This window comes from Periplaneta americana, unplaced genomic scaffold (assembly GCF_040183065.1).
Source record: "Periplaneta americana isolate PAMFEO1 unplaced genomic scaffold, P.americana_PAMFEO1_priV1 scaffold_22, whole genome shotgun sequence".
NCBI classification, from domain to species: Eukaryota; Metazoa; Arthropoda; class Insecta; order Blattodea; family Blattidae; genus Periplaneta; species Periplaneta americana.
In genome coordinates, this window is record NW_027185503.1 from 877,074 (window position 1) to 894,369 (window position 17,296).

Here is a 17,296-nt window from a genome sequence, read left to right on the forward strand (position 1 = left end):
ACAACTCCTCTTGAAAGCATTCCTCGCCTCTTGTTTTGGATGGCTCGCCATAGTTTTTGTAAAGTCTCACAATAACGATTTGCATTGATCGTAGTGCCTTTTGGCATGAAATCCAGCAAAAGAACACCTTTGCGATCCCAAAAGACAGTAGCCATGACTTTTTGTGTTGAGAGAGTCTGTTTGAATTTTCTCGGTTTCTTGGGTGATGAGGGATGATGCCACTGACGTGATTGGCGCTTGGTCTCTGGGGTGTTGTGAGACACCCAGGTCTCATCACCAGTCACAATTTGATCAAGAAAGGCGTCCCCATCTGTGTGATATCGCATCAAAAATGTCAATGCTGAGGCCATTCTCTGAGTTTTGTGTTGGTCACTCAGTTGCCGTGGAACCCATCGTGGAACGAGAAATGTCAGGAAAGGCAATATGCAATTCGTCGAGTGATGTGCGCTTGTCTTGCAAGATTCTGTCGTTCACTTTAGTCTTCAGGTCTTCTGTGATGAGTGATGGGCGTCCGGGTCGAGTTTCATCGTGGACATTTGTTCGCCCATTGTTGAACATTTCGCACCATTTTCTCACATTTCTTTCATTCATTACAGTATCACCATACACTACTTTCAATTGCCGGTAAATTTCTGCAGGTTTCAAATGTCGGGCATTCAAAAATCGAATCACACTCCTCACTTCACAGTCGGCAGGATTATCAATCACGTCGTTCATTTTGAAGTAACACAAAATGCACAATGGCGACTTGTTGCAACCAGTATTCACAAAATTATGAGAACACATGTTAAGGAAGCCAGTTAACCTTCAAACAAGGAAGGGGAGTCAGCTGCGTGGAGGGTATGTGCGAACGGTCGTTATTTCCTGGATCCCCCTCGTATTTATTGCACTAAGGAATATGTCTCGTTTTCTTTTACCTATTTGTTATATTGGAAAATAGATGTCACTGGTATCGTTCGATCAGTTACCTAGATCCTGGATTACATTTTGTGCGATTTTTGCTATGCTATAAAAGAGATAACTAAAAAACGCAAATTTCGAGTTACCTAGTTCTTGCATTCAGGCGACGACATATTCTGCCAGACTGTGTTACCTGGCCCCTGTTTGCCGAGGTTCTGAAGAATAAAGAAGCAACAGTGATTTCATTACATATTGTTACTAACAAATGCTCAACAGTAATGCAGCTCTGTTGTGTGTTGCTGACATTAACGTCAAGGTAATATAAACAGGATCAAGATAAATATTAATAAATGGAATAATAAACTGCTTCCAACTGAATTTGTAAAAGTTTCTCTTTTTGTGGGAAAAATAATTTACATTTTAAATTATCAAAGGTACATTTCACGAACATTATATCCTCTTCCATCACTGTAGTGAAAAAGGTGAGAATAGATTCGAAACTTTAATTATCCAACTCCACGTTACAGTCCTACCATTATAGACACGTGTAATTCTGAACACCAGCCCTACAGTCCTGTAGAGAAAGGTCCTCAAGGGACATGGAGTCTTTCGGAAGAAATAACAACGGTTTTATTTATGATATTCGGAATCACACATATTATCTACTTGAAATACTAGGTGTGTCACAAACTACACAGTTAGACCCACAATCAGTCATTAATGAAAACTTCAGAATTTAATATGCCAAACATAAACTGAAACCATTTTTCTAATTTTTTTATAATTCTAACATTGGAGAAGGTCAGATCTCCGTCATCATCTCATTGCACAGACCAGCCTCCTATGGTGCACCCTGGGCAATGACTCTATCGGTAAACTGGCTTCATGTGGGTGAAAGACGAACAGTCACGTACCCGCCATTAGACAGTAAAACATAGTGAATGCCATTTTTACAGGTGCCTTCTACTCAGACATATAATATTTTCACTGTCAAGGCTTTTACTGGCTAGATCTGAAGGTACAAGCAACTAGCCCAGCAGCGGACCATCAGATCTGTGCCCCGTAAGATATGCAAATTGAACCCTAATTCCTTCTCAGCCTCGGTAATTCATTTCTCTCCTTGCATTCCTACCTCTCTCTTTTGTATTTCTCTCCCTTTCTCTCTCCCATTATTCACAATTTTGAACCTTCTTGCAGGATAGTTTATTTGCACTTGCAGTCCAATGTTGTCAAATCAACATGAATACTGTAGCACTGAGTGATAAAAAAAAATATTATTAAGCAAGTACTAGCATTTTTCGATGAAGAGAAACAACCAGGTCAATATCTGTTTCCTCCAAATCAGATGATATAAGGTCACAACATTTAATGAGGAACTGACTGGATTGAAGCCAAACAATGAACCTCGTGTTGTCTTTTAGGTAATGTGAGAGTTATCGTAGGGCTAATGCAGGGCTACATTATTATCAAGAAATCGTAACTACATAACAGTAACAACGACGTTTCATAAAAAAAGGAGAGTCTTTAAAAGCAAACAGTGGCTCTCCCACAAAGGAGAGGGGCTAAAGGGACTCAAGTGCAACCAATGAAAAAAAAATGGAGAAAAAGGAAGAAAAAAAAGAAACGAAGAAGAGGACAGATTTATATTACACTGACGTGTATGTATCTATTATACTGGGAAGTGTGTGATTTACAAAAAAATTTATTCTAAGTTGCATCCACGTGAATAGATTTTTACAATACACTTTTATTTAAAAAAGCACAAAATGTCGATAATGTTCGAAAATTGGTAAATTCTATTTTGAGTGTATTTAATAGCCCACCCATTCCTACCAGGGAATCACTTTCTGTAATTCTCAGTTCATCCACACTTTCAATAAGAAATCAGTTTTACAGCTTCAATGTTGCCTTATATCACTGATTACGGATAGCCTATATATCTTTGTGACCCACAGGAAACAAACAAATAACAGTAAATGTGAACTCACCACACTTGTTGTGGGGCAGAGGCGACATACCAGGCCAGACAGAGGCTGTAAAGAGAAGAAATAACATTTCGATTAAAGTAATATTAAATAGAAGGGATGCAGGCATTCAATATAATATATGATATGTCGTGTTTTAGGTTTTTGCCAGCTGCTATTGAAGCATTAGAAATATCTGGTGCAGAACTGTGTATTCAACACTAAGTAGATGTATTGTTCATAAACTGAATCAGGCTGAAGATGGAATTCAGACAAAAAAGACCTCTCAGCACATAAACAAATAAATAAATTATAAATTTACAATCTGTACCAAATCAGCACAAGTTTAGATATATAACACCAATTTGTATAACAAATCAATACAAAATACAAACTACATAACAATGTGAGTTATTTCCCTGCGTCACACTGTCTACATCACCCACTGCCACGTGTACTATGTAGCACGTGGGATTGCTTCTTCCTAACACTACTTAAAGCTGAATATAAATTAAGACATTAATAACAATCCATGGCCAAGGTCAACCAACCAACTATTGTCGTCACGTGCACTAGCCTGAGCAGAGGTGATCGATCATCCAACAGATACAGGAGTAACGTGGTGAGCAAGATCTTCCCTCGAGTAAATGAAGACATTAAGTAATACTAATATATAAAAGGAGTAATAGTGAAAACATGAAATAATTTTGTTGCTGACCCACTGCAATACAGAAAATATGTTATTGTCTATTTATGGGTGAGTTACATAATGTAAACAAAATTTGGATAAGTTTCGATAATACAAGTGAATTACAAATTTCGCGAGTTTGATTTCCAATCATCTCAGAATTCAACATTAACATCATAGCCTACGAAAATATTACCACATTTCCAAACTATACGTGAGTTGTACCAACTCTGAAAGCCATTCCTTGGCATCTACCAGTACTGTGTTGTTACTAGACATCGGATTTTTAGGCACTAAAAATTGCAGTTTTAGGCGCCTAAAATAAGCTCAAAATTTGTAAAATTAGGCTCTATTTTAATGAAAATAGGCATTTTAGGCACATCAAGGTATCATACTTATTTCTTTCACTGAAATTTTTAGTTATACACTAAAATACGCACAAAAAAGTATGTTTAAACATTAAAAAAGAATACTATATTATATTTATAAACAGAGCTGCACAAATTTAATATATTGAAACTAATGAAATAATGATTATTGATATCAAGATTACTCATTTTAAGTTATTGAAATTCAGTTCCATGCTCAGACTTTATTATAATTATCTGCACAGTACATCACCAGAATTTTTTTCTAAATTCTCCACAGTTAACCTTTGCCTTTTGTCACTGAGAATCATTTTGAAAGCAGAAAAACTTCTTTCAACCGAAACTGATGTGAGAGGCGCAAATTTTAAATTAGGTACAATAGAAACATCAATACTTACTGGAACATTTACACTTTGCCCCGATATCACTCTTGATACTTTTTCCAACAATGAAAATCCTACATTCTTATTTAATACGTTGTCCCACTTATTTTTAACTTTTTTCCCAGTTTCGCCCAAAGCAGAATGTATGTTCACTTGAGCTTCCTTTACTATTGCTATTTGGCTACAAAGAGATTGTTTTTCACGTTCTAATTGTTCAATGCTTGCAGGTATGAAAGAAAAGTTTGATGTTATGTAGGCAATATCGTTTTTCACTCGTGAGTCATTCAGACAATCTTTCACTGCTTTCACACACGCTGCACTATCAGTTTCAGGTAATTTATCAATAACTGTGACCACTTCTTTAAAATACTTAGAATAATACACCACTGACTGAATCCAGGTTCCCCATCGTGTAACAATCGGCTGAGGTGGGAGTGGGATATCTGGAAAGTTCTCTCTGAATATTGAAATCCTGGATGGGGCTTTACAAAAACATTTTTTTGTGTTAGAAATAAACGAATTGACAAGAGGAAATTCATTCCGGATTGTTTCAGAAACCCTGTGAAGGCCATGTGCTAGACAGGTTACATGCGTGAGGTTAGGATAAAATGTTTTAAGTGGAGCTGCAGCAACCATGTATGAGACAGCATCAGTACAAAACAACAGAACTTTAGAATCGTCTATATTACCTGAGTATAAAGACTGTAGGCCTTTATTTACAAAATAAGCAATGGCTTGGCTATTCACTTTCGAAAGTTCCTTAACACATATGAGGTGTGGAATCGAAGGTCCATCAGGACTAAGTTTTCCTACTACCATATTTGCTATATACCTATTCATAGGATCTGAGGTTTCATCCACAGAGACCCATATGTAAGAATCACCTATATCCTCCCGAATGGAAGCTAAAGTTTCATTGTATATTCTGTCTAAGTAATTTTTTCTTAGGGTCGACTCAGATGGGATATTTTGTTTGTAGTATTTTTGTAAAAACTGTCTTAAAACCGGATTTTCAATTGCATTCCAGGGAATGTTAGCAGCAACAAATGCTCTGGTTAAATCAGCATAGAAATTGCTGCTGAGATTGGATGAAGTAGGCTGTGTTAGTAAAGTTTGTTGCAGTTGATTTTTCTGCTGAGCTTTAGCCTTATGAGCCGCTCCTTGCACATGCTGCTTTAGGTGGCACTTCTTTTCTTGCGAAATCTAAAAATGTAAAGTAAACTGAATTAAAATAAAATCCTAATTGTTGTATTGCCGTATTTCTATCACAAAGTTAGTGGGTTCGAACAATCAAAATTTTAATGACCTGCAAATACTTTAACTATCGGAATTTAAAAGGTTAAAGTGTAGTTGTCTTAAAAAGAATTATACCTCAGGATAGCTCAGTCAATGTATAAATATTATAGGCCTACTCATTAAAATTAATAGAATTTATATATTTCAACTATTGTTACATACCTGTTTGCTACAAATCTTGCAGAATATTATTTTTCCATCATAAGTGAATTCTGAATATTCTGTTAGCCATTGCCGGATCAATGTAGATTTTGCACTTACATTTTTCGGCATTATCGCGTTAAACTTCACAGGAAAACGTCCTACCGCTCAAAACTTCTCAACACAAATAAGGTGAGGGAAAGAGCAACTGTTAACGAGCATTCAAATGAACCGTTGTTATTGAGATTCAATTGGACAAAAATACAAAGTTCCACTTATTGTTGCATTTCCTGGTAGTGTTAACACTAGGAGGGCCATTCTTTTAAATATTTTGTAACGGTTTACCCTACTAATTCGCAGTTTTACGACTTTTCATAAATATTTCAAAAACACTCTTTCTCCAAAAATTGTGATTTTATGACACTCTGAAGGGCAGTACAGCTAATCGGTTTCAGACCGAAAACAGTCATTTTTATAGTATAGTATATCTCTGAATCGGTAGCAGCACATGTTTTGATTGTTGCCTGCTTCAAAACTAAGATTGGTTCTTTGTCGGCATTTATGCCTCCAAACATGTTAAATTCGGTGAAATCTATTGCGAGTGTCGTGAGATTCAAAACATTTTGTTTCCTTTATCAATGGTTTCATGGCCAGTGTGAAGCAAACTTTCCACTTTTTAAATGCCTTAAATTTCGCAGTGAATGTATGTATAAATTATAAAAAGTAAGAGTAAAATGCGAAACTTTACAGTGAGTTAGGCATTTTTAGGCGAATATTAACAAATTAGGCTCTAATAACCGTTTTAGGGCATTTTAGGGCACTATAAAACTCTTTGAATACCTTTCAATTTCCATGAAACACAAATATTAATAATTATTTTTACTTTTCTCCTAAAGAAACAAAATAGGCATTTGCCCTAGAATCCGATGTCTGGTTGTTACATACTTTCTTGAACACTGCCCACCCCATTTCATTAAGATTTCACTGTAATTCAGAATCTCCATAATATTAATAACAATATTTCATACACTTCTCTGATTTCATTTCCTCCATAATCATCTTTGTTTCTGAAGTTTTCTCAATCTTATCGTGGTTGTTGTATTTATGTACATTTACATTGAAAGTCTATCACATTTTTACAATCCCCACAACAAATGCGGCTATGGCTTAACTCCCCTTCTCATAATAAATTTGGCAAAATATTAATTGTGATGATCAGTATAATATTCTGAATGCAATTGTAGTAACTGTAAGAAAATTGTGCTGATAAACAACATCGTAACGCCTAACTGTAATTTTCTGAAATCCAGATTAGATGATATAAGGTCACGACATTTGATAAGGAACTTATTAGTTTTGAACAAGACGATGAATCTTGCTAGGTAACATAGGACTAATGCGGGGCCACATATTCTGGTTACAAGTTTATCTTGAGGCCATAACAACGAAATTCGATAGAATGAGAGTGTTTACAAATAAACATTGGCACACCCAAGAGCGAGGGGGGCTAAGTGGGTGAAAAAAGTATGAAGAAATGGAAATGGTTATATTATACTGACGTGACTGTATGTATTATTGTGGGAATTGTGTGATTATTAGAACACTTAATTTTAAATAGGATGAATGTGAATCGATCTTAACAATATACTTTTATTTCCAAAAGCTCAGCATTTCAATAATGTTCGAAGATATGAAATGTTTATTTCGAGTGTGTCTAATAGCCCCAACCATTCACATCAGCAATCACTTTGAGTGATGCTGTCTGTAGGTCTCAGTCCATAGAGACACAGTTTCACAGATTCAATGCTGCTCTATCACACTGACTGCAGACAGCCCTCACCCGCAAATCATACTTCAGGAAAGTGAACATGAACTCACATTTATGTGACGTCCAGGTCTGTGTCATTTCGGGTATGTTGGCTGCTATAAAGAAAAGAAATGACAGAATATATTACAATTCAAGTGATTAAATCATTTGGTTAATGGCAGGCAACTAACACTAATTAGGTGGCATGTCTTTGTTGAGGTGTGATGTGTCATTTTCGGATATATTAATCTCGTCTTGTGGTTCTATAAAGAAATGAACTGAAAATCTGTAATAGAATTCAAGTGATTAAATCATTTGCTTAAAACCAAATATGTAACACTTATTAGAAGGGATACAATCACAGAATATAATATAATTATTATGTTTTGTCGAATTATGGGTGTTTGACAGCTGCTTTTGAAACATTAGAAGTATCTGGTGAAGATCTCGCTACTCAAATAGGCTAACTTACTTACTGGTTTTTAAGGAACCCTGAGGTTCATTGCCACCCTCACATAAGACCGCCATTGGTCCCTATCCTGAGCAAGATTAATCCAGTCTCTACCATCATATCCCACCTCCCTCAAATCCATTTTAATATTATCTTCCCACCTACGTCTCGGCCTCCCCAAAGGTCTTTTTCCCTCTGGCCTCCCAACTAACACTCTATATGCATTTCTGGATTCGCCCATACACTAATAGGCTAACATTAATTAGAAATATTTTTAACAATCAATGTACTATGTACTTGTAGGAATTTCATTGTTAAAACAAAATCAATGGTTTTTCATGAACTTGTAAAAATTTCTATGGTTAAGTACTCTTTGTCTCTTGTGGCAGCTCACGAATGGTGAGAAGATATATAAATTATTTTTATATGTTTTATATATCTCCCTCTCCCTCTCTAGCTGAAAAATATTAAGACACTAATAGAAATTCGTGGTTTGTCAGCCATGTAGGGCACTGGCCCTTATGCACTATGTTTTCTCTTTCCCTGCTTTGCACACCTTTCACTGATCCTTGCAGTGATGATGAATGTGAGCTACTGCAAATCAATTTGTCATCCTGTTCCCGTTAATTGAAGTTTTATTTTGGAAATTTTCTTTGTTGAGAGTTTATCCATTATTTCCATTATCATCAGTTACAGTGGCCTACGCAGTATTTTGTTAACGGGAGTCATTATTAAAATTGTGTACAACTTAGATTATTGGTGTTTAAAATTTTGTGTATTATTACTATTATTATTATTATTATTATTATTATTATTATTATTATTATTATTATTATTATAAACTGAGTTTTCACAGGGGGATGTGAGACTACAGTTCTAGGAAGTACATCGTGGCAACATAGTCATGCTGCGGCTGCATAGAAACATTTGCCAATGTAAAATTTTAACTAACCGCGCGAGAATCTTACCAGACATTTTGTTAGCTTTGTGGTCATTTAGACACATCAGAGAACTGGGAACGATAATATGAAACTTCTAGCACTGGAAACGATCAATACTAGATACCCTACAGAAGAATGGCTACACATATATACTGATGGATCCACCACAGAAAACCTTACTGGAGCTGGAGTTACATGTACACATTTTTCCTTTTATCATTCTGTTGGCAGAGACACAACAAATTATGATGGTGAAATAGAGGCTATACACATTGCTCTCCGACAATTATTAAATCTTCCCTTAAATAAATATAACAAGACAGTAATTCTTTCAGATTCTAAAGCTGCAATTCAGGGAATATGTTCAAATGCTACAAAGAAGTCAACAAAAATAAGGGAATGCTACAAAATGTTGACACAACTCCAAAAAGTTAATAAGATTGTCCGTCTCCAATGGATTCCAGCACACTGTGGAGTCATGGGGAATGAAACCGCAGACACACTTGCAAAGAAAGGTACAACAATAAAACAAAAGTCTAAATTTAATTTCTCATATTCCTCAATAAAATGCTTGATCACTACAAAATTTTCTCATTCATACCTACAAGAAATAGAATCAAGTGCTAAAGACAAAAAATGGATTACACTACTTTCCAACCCAGATATAATCCCCCAGAGACCAAGGAAAACAGCAGTTGCAGCCTTCAGACTATTGACAAATCATGACTGTCTAGCAAGTCATCTCTACAGAATAGGTATCTCAGCTTCACCAATATGTGTCCTGTGTAACGATCCAGCAGAAATGAATGAAGACCACTTGAAGACCTGTGAAGTATTAAGATCAGAAGAAACTACAGTTCAAAAGTATTGGAAAGCACGACTGCTATATTAAAAATATGAACTGTCAAATGCACAAAATATTAAACGGACATTTCACAATAAAGTCAGAACTCAAACGAACAGGTGAATACCACTCTTAAAATGAGTTTAAAGTCGACAATGCACAATATTTAACAACACCTACACTGCGGAACTGTCAAAACTACTTTCTCAATATGTTTCACAAGTTTAATTTCTTATTGTGTCAGCTTCATTTTATTACAAGATCAGTACTAGGTAGTAGATCTTTCTATAATAAAGAAAGCATTGTTGCAATTCGAATGTTCCACAGCACCAAAGAACAAAGGCTTGTAATAATACACTCTAAACAAATAAGTAATAACATAAGGTACAGTACTACCCACAGCAAAGAAAGAAAGAGAGGAAGGAAAGAGCGAAAGAAAGACAGTCAGATAATCTGCCAATCGGTTAATAGGGTGACGGATGATCGGGGTTCTACTTACTCTAGCACTGTTATGTCAATACCAATTTCAAACCTCGTGCTCCATCTAGCATCCACCTTGGCCTCCACTCAGGGTTGCCAAACGTAAGAATGCTCTGGCTGTAACTCTGTTTAAGTATATATTACTGTTTTACCTATGGCATGCAAGCTCCTTCACTTAACTGTGCATTGTACATGTGCTGTGTCACATCCTTCGACTTAAGAGGAATAAACAGTGCAGTTTCCCCTGTGTATGGAGTGTACGGCCAAGTGCAACATAGTTTACTACACATATGGTGGAAAATTGTGCACATATTGTTTGGCAAGGCATTGCTAAACTTTTTGACCCCACCTTTACTTGCCAGTTATTATCAGTTGTTTTAAAGTTTATGTGAGACCAAAATAAAAACAATTTTCCCGTATGTTAACATGAACAGTTCCTTGAGGGTTATGAATATTTTAATACCAAAATTGTTCAAAATATTCAGAACAAAAAGATGTGGACTGGGTGTAAATGTCATTGGCTTTAAAGCTTAAGTAGCCACCTAAGCATTCTGCAATATATTTTGGGTCCTATCGGCAGCGTAGATGCTGAAAGATTTTTCAGTAAATACAATTTAATGTAGGAAGTAATAAGACAACACAAATGACGGAAGAAAATGTACAGGCGTGTTCCTTCTACGATTTCTTTGTTACGAATTCATGAACATGATTAACAGGATCATAAATTAAATTAGTACCTCCATGTCAGTATTATTTTAATCCCCAATATTTTCAAAAGACATGACCTATCCTCCTATAGTGACGTAGAGTCCATGTCTTCCTTCAAAACGCCACAGAACGCAAAATGACGAATGTATGAAAGCTACAAAATGCTAAATGTTAAAATCAAAATGCTAAATTTCTAAAAATCATAACCCCTAACAATGTAGTCTTTGCAGTTTTATTCTCTTAAGACCTAATCACCAATAATAATATGCATGTTGCCAGGGGAGGATAGAAAACAAAAGGTATGAGAACAAATGAAAAATATGTATAAACAATATTGAATAATCTTTTAAATTTAAGTATCCTAATAAATATAGGGGTGCCATTTGAAATTTCAATTGGCCCTCGGGAGATGTGAGTGAGTGAAAACTAAAATGCAATTAACATTAGTTTTAAACTATCCTCTCACGGTCTTACTAATAAAAATTCTATATACAGACGTTTAACTGTCTTATACTTATACAATAGTTCAAGAATTAAAACAGAAAATCAACGCCCCGAATTTAAAGGAAAACTTACGAATTAAATCAAACCCTTTGACACTATTAAATATAGAGTATAATCTAAATTTAACAGAAGAAATGCTGAAATCAGAAATAAACACTGATATAATGAAACAATTGTCTTTAGAGACAATTAATATTAGGTACTCTCCACAAAATTGGCTTCATTTATACACCGACGGATCCTTGATCTCCAGGGAACAAGGTGCAGGTGCAGGTGTTACGTGCTGTCTCTTCTCACTTTATAGATCTCTTGGGTATGGAACAACAAGTTTTGATGGAGAAATCATTGCAATAAGTGAAAGTCTCAGGAATTTTCTATGCCACATCAATAAATTTAAAAATGCAGTTATATTGTCAGACTCCAAAGCAGCTATTCTATCAATAGTCTCTAAACACACACCTTCATCTCAAATAGCAGAAATAAATAAAATGCTCTCTCAACTAATAACATTCAATAAAAGAATTGTATTCCAATGGATACCATCCCATTGTGGAATCCTGGGAAACGAGAATGCGGATGCTTTAGCAAAGAAAGGCAGCACTGCTACTTACAGAACTGTTACTAAATCTACGTATTCCTCTGTGAAAAGATTGATTAAATCTACATACCTAGACTTCAACAAACAAAATTTGATAACACAATCTCAAGGGAAAAAATGGAACTCTCTGCATCATAATCCACAGTTGATTCCCGATTTACCACGCAAATCGTCTGTAGCTGCATTTAGATTGGCAACAGGCCATGACTGTTTGGCCAAGCATCTGCATAGAATTGGAATATATCGGTCTCCTAACTGTCCATTGTGCAACTCAAATCAAGAAATGGATTGAGAACATCTCAAAATCTGTGCGTCAGAGGCTAACCATGACAATATCTTTGAAAAATATTGGAGTGCAAGAGGTCAAATGACTTTATTGTCAAATGCCTGGCATTAGAAAACAATAACAACTTATACAATGAGTAGCTCGTTTATAAGTGTAAATTCCTTACCAATAATCACTAAGTACGTCGTGTATAACAGTTCATTACTTCATTACGAAAGGTAATAGAATATCTGAGGTTCTCTACTGCATCCGGTAGAGCGCTCTAGTGTGGAGTGTTAAATATCGATAGTACAACTGGCTCTAATCGATTATCACACTACATTTTGGTCAAAGAGTACAAGCTACAGCAATATTATTCTAATAATTCTATGTTCTTTGGTTTGTTCTTCTGTGATTACAAGGTAACCATCATCATAAAATGACAGTCGATATGAACAGCTGTTAGAGGGGCGGCCATTTTTTCCCTATATACAACGCTTAAACAAGGGGTTTCGTGTATGTAACTACTGCAAAGCAATTCCCATTGTATAGTTACAGCCTGTTTATACGTCCATAGCATATTCACGGTTTATTAGTAACGTTTTCTGTCTCAAAACTCTGCGTAAGTCTCGTATAAAAACTATACACAGTTTATTAGTAAGACTGTCAGTATCTAAATTGACAATTGACGAGTTTCTTGTTTAAATTTAATTTAACTGAAAACAATGATTCACTAATGCACGTTATCACATCCAAATCACTTTCGCATTCACGCAGACCAATATCAAAAGCCACACTAATCACATTTTCAAATGATGATGTTGGTATGTCACTGTCATAACCTGGCTTTTAGCTAAGCATACTGCAACATAGGCTTATACGTATGTGCAGCAAATTGGTTGCAAATCACAGCTGAAGTTTCATGATGAAATAACGATCTTGTATCTTCACTTGTGGTTTGGCACACTGTAGTCTTACAAAATCAGTAATCCTTCTGGTATAGACTTTATATTGCCGAAAGAAGTAAACATCAAGGGGTTGGCAATATTTTGTTGTTTTCGGTGGCAGTATCTTCAGCATAACATCTTTGTTTGGAAAACTTGCATCTAGAAGGGTACGATCTGTATGACCTGACCAGGAATCACGCAACAATAAGCTCTTTTCACTTGTTACATGTTCGCCAAGGACTGAAGTTAGAAAACGTTTCATGTGTTCTTTAGTCATTTTTCCACTTTTGCTTGCCTCCACATGAATGTTTCGTGGACAGGTTGTTTCAAGTTTCTTTGAAATATTTGGGCAGAAAGTGCCTTGAAAACAGATGCACAACTTGTTTGCTAGTCTGCCCATCATTGATAAGCCACATCAATTGTGTAGCTGTGGGCAGAGCTATGTACAGACTGCAACACACTAGCGGTAGATTTCTCTCCTCTGTGGGACAGTGTTGATGCTGAAGACATTTCATACTGGAATTGACTCTGGTCACTGTTCCAAACATTACCTTTCTCCATACCCTCCTCTCTTATAAACATGTTCACTTCCTCCACAAACTGTTGTGCCTTCTGACGTATACTATTATCGTCTTCTATGTCCTTACGTGTGACAAATGCAGTAATATGCCTGGATGAAATGCATATTCGCTCACAGTAAGTTTCGTGTAGGTGAAGCAAAATAAAGTTCTTAAAGCAAAGTATACAAAGTGTCCCAAAAGTTGGTGTCATGGGAAAAATAGGAAGTAACTGATGTAATGACAATGATTTGGTACAGTTAAGCAAATGTAGATTAAATGGCTGCCAGAGATGGAACATATACTATGCAAGATAAAGCCGAAATTCAGCATATCTTGGGTCTTTCTCTGTCAATGGCAAACATGGGACGAATTTCACTGTTGCCATCCAATCAAAGAGACCTGGAAAATTATCCATCGGTCGAAACTTCAAACTCCTTCAGGAGACTTGTTCTGTAGGAGAGAGACCACATATAGGGTGTCCCATGGTAATAACAGTTCTGTTGCAGTACTTGATCAAGTTAACAGGAAGTCCCACCCGATTATTGCGAAAGATTGAACAGGAACTTGGAATTCCTAAATCCTCTATGCAAAGTATTCTGCAATATCATACATTCCACTCTTATAAAACAAACTTTTACAGTTACTGCATGGTCATATTGATCATTGGCAAGAATTTGTAATTGGTTTACTAACAATGAGTCCAAACCTGAGGAGTAATGGTTAGCACGCCTGGCTGCAATATCAGGTGGTCCGGGTTCAATTCACGGTTGGGGCAATTTACCTGGCTGAGGTTTTTCCGAGGTTTTCCCTCAACCCATATCAGCAAATGCTGGGTAACTATCGGTGCTGGACCCTGGACTCATTTCACTGGCATTATCACCTTCATCTCATTCAGATGCTGAATAACCTAAGATGTTAATAAAGCGTCATAAAATAACCTAATAAAAATACTAATAATGAAATTAACAGTGAGAGTATCATGGTCATGGTGTAATGAGCAAGAGAATCCCCACATAGCACAATATATTGATACCCAGAATAAGTGTGGTGCGTGATACATGGACAACAGATAATGGGACGAATTTTCCTTGCAGGATGCGTCAACGCTGAACGATGTCTGCAGCTCGCAGAAGATGTGTTGGAACAGTACGTTGGCGATATGGTAGTAGTAGGAAGTAGGATAGTCTAATTCCAACAAGACGGAGCTCCCCTGCATTTTGGTGTACATGTACAGGACCGCTTTAACGAAAATGTTCCTGGACTGTGGTTCAGTCGGACCTATGGAATGATTCCCAAGGTCCCCAGACCTCACAAACCTTGACTTTTTCCTGTGGCAACACCTTAAATCTGTCCACGTCCAACTGATAATCTCAGTGCTGCATGCCACACAACAATGTACCAAGGTCTTCCATGCTCGTATCCGTATCTGCAAGGCTCAGGAGAGAAACCAATTTGAACATCTTTTACAGAAATGCTTTTTCTATCTCAAAGACTGAGATATCAGTATTATAAATAGGTCTATACAACAATCATTACCGGTACATCAAAACTTCCGATTTGCCCTATGACAGCAGTCTTCTGAGACACCTGGTATAAACCAAAACTGTTATCAGCATCTGTTCTAAAACTAAATCTAATTTATGATTTTTATCAATGAATACTTTTCATAGAGTGATCCATGATACAGCTTTTAAAGATCTATGTAGTTACTATAAATTATACTGTACTGCAAATTGGCAAATTGTGGAGTTACTTACAAAGTTGGAGAAGGTCATTGGGATTAGTTCTAGTTGTACCAACTCCTATAAAAAGAAAATGAAATTTGGTAATAATTATGTAGAAAAGATATCTATGGGCAGTAATTGCCAGTGCCTTCATGCTAAGGAAGACGACAGTAACTACAAAAAAATATAAATCTGCCATGTTTGGTATCGTTGGATTCGTCTCGATATTTTGCAGTACAAATTTATTTTTGTTCAAATCAAACGAAAAATCACTTACTGCTTTGCTGTTTTTTCAACCTCAGTAATGACAGAAAGCAGTAAGTAGCCTACTGACCACAATCTAAGAGAGCAGTGTCGGTACCTATACAACTTTCTTAACTGTATTAGAATCCCGACCTTCAACCTCAGTAATGACAGAAAGCAGTAAGTATAGGCTACAGTATCTTTCTCTATACTCCTGGCACTCTGAATGTAAAACTTGCCATGATTAGGGCTTCCAGTGCAATGAGACAAATTATAATCTTGGATACAAAACAATATATGAATCAAGTGAACACTTTGAACTTAATTTTTTTAAACATGACGTGCAACCTGTCCACCTTCCAAAATTTTGAGAAAATCTCCAAACAAAAAGTAAAGATATAACAATAAAAAAAATTGACTTTGCTAATGTCCGAAAATACGTCATTCCGGTAAAACATTTCTGAATATGAATAACCAACATGTTATGTTTTGGCCGCGAGTTGAATTGTTCTTAAATTTTCTATTCAATAAAGCGGACATAAATAATCTTTATTTCTTGTGTATTTTCGGGTAGATATCGTTTCACGAAAACTTAATTGTATTTTTGTCTGTAAATTCTGTAATTTAATTCTACTATAATAAAATTTAAATCCAAAACATCCTTCAAAGTGTATTTATTTCTAGTACTGTACGATCAAAGTAAGAAATACGTCATACAACAAAAAAAGGCAGTTACTTCCACTTACTGCTTCAACAAAAGTTCCTTTATGCTCTGTAAAAGGTAGTATCTGCTGTAATCAGTTTGCGGAAAATTTAAATTTCTGATACCATAAATAAATTTCCTGCTTATTTTACAACTACACTTTTAATCTGAACTCCATTCAGAAATGAGGAAGCAACGGGAAGTATATTTAACTTTGAACGCATTTTTCTCAGGTACGAAGTTCATGAAGTTACTACCTTCCACCTTAGCATGGTAGAGTAGCAGTTACTGATTTAACACCAATCCTAATAACAACAAAGAAAAGAATCTACAGCTATCTTTCATCTGAACACTCACCATGATACCATCTCCACAATGTGTATATCCGAGGGTGGACCCAAAAGTAAGTGTTACGCGCCCATGCTTTGTAGTTACGAGTTGTGCTGTCAGGTGGTGTTAGTTTGGGGTCTCCCACGACCATTAGTGAGCTGGCGTCAGTCTGAGTTAAGTGGTTTGTTTGTGGTGCTGTGTTGTTTGTGTTCCTGTTTCAACTGTTTGGCGATTAGTGAGTTGGCCGACCACAAGGAACAAAGAGTGTCTGTGAAATTTTGTTTTCTGTTAGGGAAAACTGCAGCCGAGACCGTTGGGATGCTTCGGCAAGCCTTTCATGATAATGCTTTGGGGAATTCACAGGTCTACGAGTGGTTTTCCCATTTCAAATCTGGCAACATGTCAACTAAAGACATGCCACGCCCCGGGCATCCTTCGACAGGAAGAAATG

The 17,296-nt window shown here is 36.2% G+C and overlaps 1 protein-coding gene across 16 annotated transcripts in view; it reads right to left on the minus strand.

Annotated features, from left to right (window-relative positions):
• Positions 1-17,296, minus strand: part of LOC138693819 (uncharacterized) — a 148,202-nt gene that overhangs the window by 77,163 nt on the left and 53,743 nt on the right. For 5 of the 16 annotated variants that reach the window (XR_011330496.1, XR_011330504.1, XR_011330497.1 and 2 more), the window contains 3 exons: positions 15,603-15,647; positions 7,619-7,663; positions 2,889-2,933 (listed from right to left, as the gene is read on the minus strand). Coding sequence is in view for 3 of the 16 variants with exons in the window: in XM_069817632.1 (XP_069673733.1) it covers positions 2,889-2,933; positions 7,619-7,663; positions 15,603-15,768 (256 nt within the window). In the remaining 13 variants the exon portion in view is untranslated. Of the gene's footprint in view, positions 1-2,888; positions 2,934-4,318; positions 4,936-7,618; positions 7,664-15,602; positions 15,936-17,296 lie in introns of those variants that run through there. The other 11 variants (XR_011330498.1, XR_011330509.1, XR_011330506.1 and 8 more) reach the window with 4 other exon arrangements.